Source organism: Meriones unguiculatus, chromosome 21 (assembly GCF_030254825.1).
Source record: "Meriones unguiculatus strain TT.TT164.6M chromosome 21, Bangor_MerUng_6.1, whole genome shotgun sequence".
NCBI classification, from domain to species: domain Eukaryota; kingdom Metazoa; phylum Chordata; class Mammalia; order Rodentia; family Muridae; genus Meriones; species Meriones unguiculatus.
The window spans coordinates 36327275-36339888 of record NC_083368.1 but is presented as its reverse complement, the minus strand read 5'-3'; the positions used below and the strand labels follow the sequence as shown (position 1 = coordinate 36339888).

The 12614-nt window shown below is 40.5% G+C and overlaps 1 protein-coding gene across 7 annotated transcripts in view; it reads right to left on the bottom strand.

Annotated features, from left to right (window-relative positions):
• The window catches only part of Dync1i1 (dynein cytoplasmic 1 intermediate chain 1), a 285397-nt gene that overhangs the window by 96052 nt on the left and 176731 nt on the right, over positions 1-12614 (bottom strand). For all 7 annotated transcript variants that reach the window (XM_060374069.1, XM_060374068.1, XM_060374071.1 and 4 more), the window contains one exon: positions 7135-7260. In XM_060374069.1, the coding sequence (XP_060230052.1) occupies positions 7135-7260 (126 nt within the window). The remainder of the gene's footprint in view (positions 1-7134; positions 7261-12614) is intronic.

Below are 12614 nucleotides of genomic sequence, written 5' to 3'. Positions count from 1 at the left end.
GCACAAAGATGGGAAGAGGAGAGAAGGACATTTAGGAGAATGGATGCCATGTGCAATTCTGGTGTCCAAATCTCTGACAAGATGAAGAAATCATTAAAAAACACCTGCTCGAAGCTATGTGATTCTGATGTGGTAGCATCAAGTCACTCACTGTTAGTCACTAGCACTCAGGGTGGTGGACACAGCCCTTTCCTGCTGGGTGCAGATGAGGAATCGCCTTGAACTCCATCCCTTTGCTATAATCCATACAACAATCCTAGTTTCCTAAGATCTGTCTCAACGACTAACTCTCCTTCTTGGGTTATTTCTTAGAGATTAGGTTCTCACCATGTAGCCCTGGATGACCTGGAACTTACTATATAGACCAGGCTGGACTCACATGGAGCCACCTGCCTTTGCCTCCTGAGTTCTAGGATTAAAGGCATGCACCTCTGTGCCCAGTGAAGTTCTTGTGTTCCTTAAAGGATATCCAGCAAGAGAATAGATGATGATTGAAAGCTGGCAAAGCTAGTTTTGTGCTTCTAGCTTCTTGGGCCAAATGGAAAATGAAATGCTGGCTTTTTATTTAATAAGAACTGCTATCTAGCTCAGTCCTTAGCCATCAGCCTAGACATGTTCTCTTGCATAAAAAAGTGTTTCCTCATGTCTACATTTCATGTCAGCATGCACATTTAAAGTCACTTAGACCTTCCCCTAGAGGACTACAAGTGATAAAGATGCTGAGATGCTGTTCCTGTCATCTGGCCAATGGCATTATTTAGTCTTCTTTGCAAGGAGTTAATTTTACCTTTGTGTTCTTTTTAAAAATAATTTATTTATTTATATTTTATGTGCACTGGCATTTAGCCTGTATATATGTCTGTGTGGGGGTGTCAGCTCTTGGAGTTATAGATAGTTATGAGCTGGCATGTGGGTGCTGGAAGTTGAACCTGGGTCCTCTGGAAGAGCAGTCAGTGCTCTTAACCACTGAGTGATTTCTCCAAGAACATCTTTATGTTCTTTATGTAGGTAATCTTTACTTTCTCAGAACTCTGCACTATGACACGCATGTCATAGCTACGGAAGGTCTTCTGAGGTTTTCTCTTCTGTTTGACGACTCTGACATGTATCAGACATCTCATTTGAGAACTGTTTGGGTCTCCCTTGGCCTGCCTGTTCTTGATCATGGAGTTGATTCTCCCAGTACAAAACATCTGTTGTGTGCTTTCAGTTGAAGTGCCAGGAACTTACAATGAATATGAAGCACAGATCATCAAAGACCCTTCTATCCTTCTCACCCTTTCTTTCTTCTTTGCTAATAGGAACTTTTTAGCAAATAAAAAATGCTTAAAATTACTTTTCCCTTTTTTTAAAATCAGGTAGGTTATAAAAACATTAATCCTTCTTTTATATTAACGAAAAAATTCTTAAGCCATATTCTAATCCTTACTGTTTACAATATATTTTAGAAAATAAAATTAAATTCATTTAGAGCTTTGTGTCCAACAAAGCTTTTAATATGGGTAATCTTTAATTTAATACACACAACATTGCTTTACAGATTTGGACTATGAGTCTCAGTCTGGGTTGGAGTAGGGATACAATTTGTTGGGAAATGAACCCCACATTTCTACCAGAGGCTGGAGAAGGCCTCTCTATAGGATCAGGGATTATACCAAACCCACGACAGCTCACTGACCCGCAATGTCTTATTTTCTGTCCCTTTCCCCGCCACCAGCCCACACTCCCACTCTCTTCTGGTTTGCCATTGCTCCTCACAAGAAGAATTCTCTTCAGGGTCACTGGGGACATGAGCAGACCCGCAGGCTGGGCAGCTGAGGCCACCACTTGTAATTCCATCTGTAATCTCTGTAGAATCTTAATGAGAAGTGAAGCCACACATGGGGAAAAAAAAAGTATAACGGAGGGTTTCAACCCTGGCACCAGTAAGGTCAGCTGATATCATCCTGCTTCACATTTTGCTTTCCTCCCCAAACTGTGGAGGGTTAGCCACGGTCAGTTGCAGGCAACTGCCAGATGATCCTCAGAAGGAGGAGAGGCCATGAACAAAGAAGCCAAATCAGGAAAAACAGAGAAAATAAAAACCCCACCAAAAACAAACAAACAAACAAAAAACGTGCTGACTGCACTAAGCCACTAACTAAAAGCATTTTTACTTACTTCCATGCGGATAATTATAAGATCTATATTTCTGATTCTCTTCATTCCGTTTTAAAGAGAAAGACCACACCAGGGTAAGCAATGCAGGGTGGCCAGACATATAATCTAATGAGAGTGTGTGAAGCCACTACAGAAGGCAGTAGGAGAGCTGCCAGGCTGTGACGGGGCCGCATGGCTGATTCCTATGCAGAGCGCACTGATGTTTTCCAAGTATAGACAGCTTTTATTGAAATGAAAATAGAAAACGCAGGCCCAGCACCCACATGAAAAATTTAGTGTCATGGACACAGGAAGCCACCCGTGGAGGGAGAAGGTACTTGGCCTTCCTACTCGCAACAGAAAAACGAGCCTCCACATGAAAGCTTTGGATGATGAGGCTGAAGGCTCATCAGGCCTTGCAGAAGGAAGACTGAATTGAAGCTTGTTCCCCGAGACAAAGGTCTTATGAGCCACCAGATTTGTTTGCGGTTATATAGAAGAAACATATGAAGAGTCAATGGAGATTTACAAGAAACGGTTAGCTAAAATGATGAAAGTAAAATCAGTGTAAGACTTTCCCTTGCCTTTCCTATTTCCAGCCCTCTGTCTTAGTAAGCAAACAATTCAAATAATCTTTAAATTACTGGAGGGCCACAGGAAAGTGAGGATTCAACTGACTTGATTTTGGGGGACTAGTTATCCTGAAAGCACTGGCTTTAATAAATGAAATGTCAAAGGTCAGAAAAGATGTAGGAGGGAAGTCATAAATTATAAGGGAGGACATTTTGCTTTCTCATATATATTTGATATTTGTTTGGTTTGTAGCACTGGCTGGCTTGGAATGAAAAAAATATATCTGAAGATGGCTTTAAACTCGTAATGCCTCTTCATTTGCTGCACTACCCACATACATCCAGAGAGGGCTAGGAATGTAGGACTGTGTACCAAGCCAGATTGCTCACGTTAATTTGAATTCTGTAGGTTCTCTGAATTTCAGCGTCAGGTTACAAAATAACAATAATCCGGTGACATACGAATGTCAGGCTGCCGGAGAGAAACCTTTGATGACCTGCACAGGCTCTGCTATAATTCCAGCGCTTGTCCATCTATCCACAGACAGAGAAAATCAGGTTTTCTCAGCCTGGAACCCTGGCGTCAGTCATTCTTAAAGTCACCCAGATGGCTGAAACAGTCGGCTGAGCAAAGGTTCAGTCTGCTTCATTTCTTTATTCACCCCCCTCCCTCCATTGCACAAGGCCACATGCCTACATCCGTTACTGGTACAGAAAGACCCAGGACGTGGTCTTCGGGGGAAGCAGGAGGAATGCCGGCTGATGCTAACCTGACTGTGCCATTCATGGGTACTTATCTTGTTTCAGGAGTCTTCTGAGCCAGTCTCTAGCCTGCACCCACTGAGATCTTACGGTGGAGAATGTAAAGAACAGATTCTCAATACGTGTACATATTAGTGCCATGGCCACGGTCTCCATGATCTCAGATAGGTGATTTGACATCTGCAAGGGATGCTCTTATTCTCTTCATGTTAAACTTTGTAGGTGGATTTAGTTGCTTGCTATCCCAAAGGGATCTACAATTAGCTTGATTTTCGAAGATATGAAAGATATCGGTTCCCTGGATTGCTTTGGGCAAAGTCAAAATCTTTATGTGTCAATTTGACTAGCCCGTGGTGCCCAGTTTATGGATGAAACAGTAGTCTAGATGTCAGTGGGAAGGATATTAATATTCGAATCTGTAAACTTTGAGTAGATTATCCTCAGCAGTGAGAGAGAGCTTCACTTAATCTGTCGAAGGCCTTCAGAGCGTAAGCTGGAGTTCTCTAAAGAGGAACTGATTCTGTAGGCAACATGGAAGTTCTGACTTGCTGGCCCCACAGCAGCTACCATTATCTACATTTCTACCTTTTGGCCAGCTCCGCAGATTCTGGGTTTGCCAGCCCATAATTTAGTAGCAAATATATTTAAAAGTCTCCCATTCAGTCACTCACACTCTTTCTTTCAAAGGATACCTTTATCTCTTGGATATCTGATTCATATTTCTCGTTGGTGCAATTTTTTTTCCCTGGGAAAAATAAAACCCACAAATCCCCGCCTAACATACCCAGGAGTCGGGCTGGAGAGATGACTCCGCCATTAAAGGCTAGGCTCACAACCCTAAATATACCCTTTAGAAGGATTTCACAGGGATATGCCTCAGTATCCTTGGGGGACTTGTTTCAGGACCTCCCTTCCTTTAAGCATCTGTGAATGCTCAAACCTTTATGTAAAAACATGTAATATTTGCATAGAATTTATACATATCTCCCTGTAGCCTTATATCATTTTGTAGACTAATTGTAATACCTAATGCCATGCAAATGCCATGCAACTTATTGTTATATTCCTCAGAGAATAATGACAAAAAGTATGTGTGTGTGTATGGAAGAGACAGTTTGTTTTCAAATATCCTCATGCCGTAGTGAGTTGACTTCATGGATGCAGAACGAGAGGACATGGGGAACTGACTGTCACTTCTCTCTCTCTCCTTCCTTTCCAAGAGGGCTCAGCGTTCATTCTCCTCACCTTTCAGAAAACTGGTTCTACAGTTTGCCCCCTCTAGTCGCTATAGTTGAAATGCCTAAGAGCTGTTCAATAATAGCACAAACTAGAGAGTATAGTGCCTTCTGCAGTTAAGATTTTTCTGACGTTATTTCCTAAATGAGCCTTTTATGAATATCTAGGTCACTTACATGAACCACCTATCTTCAATTAAATATCTTCAGATGCATGTGTAGCTGAATTAGATAGCTTTGACTTCATATCGAAGGTTTTAGAGTCCTTATGGTCTTCAGTGAGAGCATGATGATCAAATTCCCCAGCAAAGATAGCAGCTAGAGCTTAAAAATGGCCATTTTTGCTTCTGGCAATTTGGTAGATGAAGACACACACACACACATATATGAATCCACTAATTTTTATTTAATTATTGTTAGATTTATCTTATTTTGTGCATATGAATGCTTTGCTCACATGTATGCACCACGTGGATACCTGGTGCCAAAGGAAGTGGTGAGTCTCAATGTGGGTGCCTGGAATCGAACCAGGGTCCTTTTCAAGCCTACCCAATGTTCTTAACCTCTGAGCCAACTCTGCAGCACCAAGATGAAGAAATCTTATTCAACATCTTTCGGTAACTCTTATGTGACTTTATCTTGTTTATTCACATACTTCTGGACTTTAAAAAATGAAATAAAATCAGGATCATATTTTCTTCTAAATTACACATATCACCTAAATTAGATGATCTCTAAATGAGAAACCAAAAGTAAAGCTCAGTAATCATTGAAGCCTTTAGTAAATAATACCCAAGCTACCATGAGAAGAAATGATACCTGTCAATACTCGTATTAGCTTTGTGACATGATAAAGCAAATAATTTTTAAAAAATTCTGATAATTTCAAAGACTTTTAAAAAATCTGTTATCATGATCCCATTGGCTTGTTTACTATACAATATTGTGAATATTAACCATATTACCCATATTGCCAGAGGCCGCCAGTACTCAGTTAATATAATTAGAAAGCCTTAAGTTATGATAAACATCATAAGCATTTACTGAAACAGCATGGACTACTTCTTGGAGCTTTAAAACTAAAGATATGCTTTCTGTATATCAAAACAGTTTAAAAGGCCCTGGCTTTCAAAATGTGCTTCTCTTTACCCCATAATCCTTATAGTATTTTCCTGGCAACTCAGCAAACCCCTTAAGACTGAACAGAATTAGAATTTTGTGCTTCTATGTTTACACAAAGAACCTACCAGGCTGACAAACTTGATAATGTTAACAAAAAAAAAAAAAAGAAAGAAAGAAAGAAAGAAAAAAAAAACCTGTTCTTATTTCAAAGGTTCAAAAAAATAAGAGTTATTTACTATGCAGGCCTAGACTTCTTGTTAAGTCGTTTGTGAGATAGCAAATTAGAAAAACATGGCCAGAGTTAGAGGGTTACTCAATCACGTTGAAGCTGGGCCTTTTATTCCAGCAGCCCCTGTTCCTCAAATTATATCTGATAATGCTCTAAAGTGTAAACATATTTCAGTTCAAAAAGATACTCAGGTCTCAGATATAAAATGACACAAAGCTTCCTAGGATGAGGCAAGTAGATTTGCTTCTCAGCCTCTTCAGAGGCATGGATATAGAGTAGTTCTTGCTGCCTCTGAATTCTAATATTTGAGGAACTGAACTTTTGAGGTAGGATGTTTGCTTTCTAGTTTCTTGACCATAATCTCATTAATAAAGGGGTTGATACACTGGCCAGTGCTAAGGCCTGTCATTTGGGCAAAACCATGGTGATGGAGCAAGGCAGAACAGATGCAAGTGTAGCCTCATTTCCATCCCAGTGTGTCCAATGGGAGAGAAGACATGTACACAAGGAGTAAAACACCCCAAACTCTCCAACAGAATCTGCATCTGGAAAGCAGAAACAGCGTCTACCTTTCTCAACAATTCAGGTAGTGTTCGTGGTAAACCTTCCTCGAATCTCTCAGCTCTGAAAGTATCATTATCTCCAAAACAGTAGGGCACTACAGACTTAGAAAAGGCAACATCCATTGAAGTGTGTTTCAGAGACAGGAGGGAACTCGGCTGGGAATGCTTTGAGGGCGGCCACATGGGTGGGCAGGCATATGCTGCTTCTGGGCAGAGGAAGTGGCGCACCACAGTTTCTTTATAAGTGCGAGGTCTTTATAAACTTATCCTCATGGGGGCTGTTTTAAATAGAAAGAAAATGACACACAGTCCCCAACCAGGTTTCCTAACCATTTGAGGAGGGCTGCCACTTTCCCAAAACATTAGGTTACTGTGGGGGAATTTTCCAAAATTGTCAACGATTCCATTTTTAAACCCAGCTCTTCTTCCCAACCCAAGACAGATGCAGTGCAGCTTGAGCTATGTTCGGTCTGGTAAGAGATAGGAATTATTTTTACTCTGCTGACGCCTACCTGGCAGTGGAAAACATATTCTGGTGTGGTTTTCTTGAACTTCATGTTCCAAACCAGGGCCACTCCATCTGGCTCATGGGGAGCATCCTCATTGTTGTTGTAAGAAGCAACCATCAGCTCGGGGTACTAAACGAAAGAGGTTACAAAGATTCACTTTGTTATGGTGGTAGCATAGGAATTTTCTCGTGTTCCTACTGCATCCACGTCATCGATATATTCTATCATCGTGCACCACAACGACTGGCTCATAAGAATTTTCTCATCCTACAGAATTGTGCTGTGCAACATATTTCAAGTGGTCCTATTTTTTTTTTAAATTTTGGCACATTTAATAACAAATCAACAGACCCTGCTTTCTGTCTCTCATATTTGTGTGTGTATGCATGGTCACCAAACTGAAAACATGCTCAAATCCTATAGAATCAATCACTTTGGGCTACCTTCTTCTTTCTTCTGTATTGGTTTCCATGACGACTTTCTGTTCTGATTTTCTTTGCTGTTTTATAAAACCCATGCAGATTCTCCTTTTATTACATAATTCCCAGACAATTTCTTATTTTTCCCTTCTTTCCAGGTTATTCTGTAGATCCTGATGACTTTTATAGGCTTAATATGTTGATAACTTTCAAATTTCTCTCTAGGCTTGATATTTCTTAGAGCCTCAGGTATTAATATTCGACAGCCTCCTGGGGGTTTGCTCAGGATGTCCAAAAACTTATCAGTAGCAGAAGGAACACATAGAAAATATGCTGATAGGCTTTTCCACAAAGCTGTTCTCCTGAGTCTGTGCTTTATACCTGGTGCTCACCTACCTGATTGAACCAGATTTTCTGTTTTCATTTTAACTTGTTCCTTTCTTTCCTCCCCATATGCTGTCTATCACTAAGTACTACATTCATTTTGAATCTACATTTTGTTTTCATTCTTAAGGGCAGAGACACATAAATTAACTTCTTGTCTGATGAAGGTAGCCGCCTGTTCTCAGGCTTTTCACAGCCTATGACCAACTGCTCCATACTCCAGCCTTTGTCAGGATGAACTTGTAAAGTCTGTATTTGGTTACCTTCAGCTTGACAATTAATGGTTCATTATGGCATTCAAGGGAAAAGCCAACTCATGTAGGATGAATCCTTTCCGGTCGGCCTTTCTCTATTGCTTCTGTTTAATATCTTATGGCCTTTTCATTCATCCCTAACACTGAACCCAGACATACCAGCTAACCATGAAACACACAGGTACCTCTGTATCTGCGATTCCGACTGCATGCTCACTGAAAGCCCCTCTGTGTTATTTACCTCATTAAGTCACATCTGAGATCGAATGAAGCAACTAAGCCCTCTAGATAATCCTAACCATTTATCTTTCCCTTTCCTCTTAGTACCCTTTTGTTTTTATGTCCCTATTAAGACATTTGTCCAGCTGAACTATGTTCCTTTCTCACTGTGTCTTTCCTTAAATCACAGGGTCCTTGAGTATTAGGACTAGAGTGTTTTTGTTGTTATTGTTGTTGTTTTATTTCTGAACCCATAGTTTAATAAATCCCAGCATCTGATGTGTTTAGGTAAAAAATCTATTGTGTAACTTATAATTTTTATTTTAGATACTCTCTTTTACCTAAGTAACTGTGTGATCAGTGTAAATATTAATTTCTTTGCTATCAAACACCACAATAATTAAATGCTTAAGTGTAAGAAGCATAATCATACAATAACAAGGGAGGCTTTAAAGAGATGTTGAAAATACCTTCTCACCCTACATGAACTCTGTCCTGGATGTGATTAAATTGAGGATGAGTATAATGAGCAATTTCTAAGTTAGGACACATTCCACACAAATGCCATTTTTACCTGGGCTTCTCATGAATGGCTCTGGTAACACACCAAAATTATTAAAGCTCATATGAATCTCTCCTAACATAAAATCTAGTTGTCTCTTTTGGTTCACTATACTATGCATATATTCAAATTAAACATTACCTACATAAATATGAACTTCAACTTTTTCTTCTTATGAACCATAACTAAATCTAAGTCTCCAATGTGGTTTTATTCATTCTTTCAACTACAAAGAGCTACAGCTCAGCGTTTTCTACAGAGGAGGTGTAGGTATACGACAACACACATGGATGTGGCCACCAAGGGAAGTCATCATTCTTTATTAGAAAATGCTCCTTAGCAGATGAATCAAAAGCTATTAAGCAAGGCCTTTGATTCAGAACCCATTCAATGAAACTAGCATCCAGATAAACACGGAAGTCTCCAGACTGTCCATCTGAAGTTTAACTATGTCACATGTGGAAAGGCAAGTCTATAAACACTGACACCACTACCGCAGGGGCCAGAGAGCAGCCAGATGTGTCTGGAATAGCATCCCACAGCTTCACATCTGGGTCTCATCGTTCACACCCACTTGCAGCTTTTCTTTTTTTTTTTTCCCATCTAGAAATATTTTAACTTGTTTGGCTTTTAAGTTTCTTCGGCAAACAGGCAGTGTGTTAGTGAAAACACGGGGAAAATGCCCTTGGCAAAGTCTTCTATAACAGGAGTTACAAGGTGTAGAAGGGACTGACCTACATCTTAACTAATACAGACTGTTAGCTTTCAAAGTGTCTTCATGTACTTCTTTTAAGAAAACCTATTTGTTTGAGCATGGCTAGTCATATATACTCATTATCAAGTTTCGAAGCTATTATGGAAATTTAAATGTTTAAAATTATACTTTTGAACAATTGTGAAATTTCTGGTCATTTAATTACTCATAAGGACTAGATTACTTTATATTTAACTCAGAGAAAATTTACCCCCAAATTACTAGCTTTGCTCTCAAGTACAAATCTTCAGGAGAAACAGAATCTAATATTTCCTTGAGAGGAAAGAGCCAGCATGCTTTAAGTGGCCCTTATGTTCCAGACCTGGGACAGGGAAATGTTTTAGCTCACTCATTATTTGTGACTGTATAAAGAAGATAAAGGTTTACTCATTTGTGCAGGCAAAAAAGATGAGGCCTGAGGTAAGTGACACATTCAAGTCATATTGTTCATGAATGACCAAGTGGGAATCCTATGGAAGCCAGCTGGGCTCAAAGAGTTATATTCCTGTCTGACCACTGTGGCAGTGTGCCTAATGCATATATAAAATATGGCATCAAGTACATCACGGGACAAGAAACATTCACACTAACATCTTCTGTTCTGTGGGAGTTCACCATTGGCTAGTGGGAAATAAGATGTGTATAGGAATAACCTCAGCTCAAACACTGCAGCAGAACACTGTGTGCCCAGAGGGAGGTTCTGCAGAAGATGGGGCATGTGGTGAGTGTGGAGATGGAAAAAAAAGATACCCTTAGCAGGGGTGGTTATTTCAGGGAGACAACTGAACAGTAACACCAATAGACATGCTATTATGGAAGGAGGGACTCTCATAGGGACTCACCCTGAGACAAAAAACTGTAAGCAACTAAGAACTGGTGAGAGAGGGAAAATTAGCTGTGCCCAGGGATGAGGCCCCTAATTGGTTATCCAATTCGAAATGGACAACCCCCAAAGCATATAAATATAAACAACACTAAACAGGCTCAGCAGGTTCTATACATATGTATACATATATATACATGTAAACATATATATGTATACATGTAATAATGATAAAACAGGGGAATCTGAGAGGGAACAAGTTAGAGGGACACATGGAGTTGTAGGAAGGAGGAAAGGGAAGAGGGAGATAATATAAAAAATAAATTGTTTAATAAAAATAGATAAGCAATCTTTACAAAAATGATAAAGTGCTTATAATAATTCTGTATGTCGAACGTAGATGTAGAGAGGCTGGCAAGGATTCTGTTTTCTGAGCTAGGCAAGAAGGAGAATGTGGTATGAAGTGCCTGTCAACTTCAAAGTGATAATGGCTTTGAATTAGTTCCAGTAAGGGGCTCTCTTGCATCTCTAAATTTGACTGAATTCATAGCTCAACAAGGTTTTTGAGGATTATTCAGGTCTTATGAGACTAGAGGACTAAAGGACGTCTTTTACATAGGAGAGGGGTACATACCGTGTGAGGAAGGTAAAAGTCTGATTTTATATGCATCTAGACAACCTGACACATGCGTTGTGGACAATATTCTTGTGCTAAACATTGTTGAATAGACAGCGCAACTGCCAGAGTTCTGGGTGTCCAGATTTCTTTATGGGAGTAGTGTTTCTATGATATTTTGCAAGTGTTGTGAAATTAGAATGTTATTGTCCAAGGAGCTCAGGATATAAAACAGAATTATCTCTCACATTTCTCCTTGCAGTTCCATTCTGTTTCACACAAGAAACTCTCCAAGGCATATTTGCTGCTATTACACCCTGAACCTGTGTCACACCCTGATCTTTTGTCTGAATATCACCCAGTGTGTCTTCATTCAGGAAAATCTCTTCATCGCAGAAGAATTGAAAGCTGGTTCTTTGAACCCATAAAACTATTATGACAAAAGAATTAGGGATTCTTAAAAACAAACAAACAAACAAACAAACAAACAATGAATGTTTAACAATTTCAAATCCCTTGCCACAGTGTAGAAAGGAAGGAGGGACAGACAGAGGGAGGGAGGGTGGGAGGGAGAGAGAGAGGGAGGGAGGGAAGGAGAGAGAGAGAGAGTGTGGAAGAGAGAGAGAGAGAAAGAGAGGGAGAGAGAGAGAGAGAGAGAGAGAGAGAGAGACCCTTCCTGGGAGGAGTTTCTGTGCTTTCCAGTTTCACCTCCTTTGACACAAATGGCACATGGAAAGGACCTTGTGTGGAAACAAACCCATGCAACCACATACTGAGGCTTGGTGGACCAGCCGCACTGCTGCTAGCCCAGCACTCTCTTCAGGGAGTGTTAGTTTAGTTGCTGATTTGGGAACCACTAACATTTGCCTTGGTTAGGTACGTGTCAGATAAAGTTCCTGTGTGATTTCCAGACCATGAATAAGTGAACACTCCAAGTTAAGTGCTCCCTAAGGCTTGTATCTGATTTCTCTTCACACCAGGGCACGCTCCCAGACCACCCACACACTGCAGAGTGACTGGGCAAGCTCGACTGTCTTAGTCTTTGTACAATCATACTCTCTGTGCTCTGATGTTTGGATGTCAGAGAGGATGCAAGAGCAGAGAAACTCCACCCGCTTGGTGGCTGCTGACAGTACAATTGTGGGGATCAGACTCTCCAATTCCCAACGGGACTAAATCAGACTCTTCTTACATCTGTTTTGCTTATCTGCCTGCATCACCTTCTCCTGCTTTGCCCAAATCACAGTCTTCTTAGCTGTGATTTGGTCTGCCTTGCCTGACCAGAGAGGGATCCCCACTTACACTGAACTCTTACCGTGCTTGCTGTCTGCCTGGATCACTCAGCACTTTCAAGCTCTTCTGGTTTCAGCCTCATAAGCAGGTCTCCGAGGGAAGGAGCAGCTAACACCTACATTGCAAGGCTTGTGTTCGGCTCTACCGTACCCTTACTGA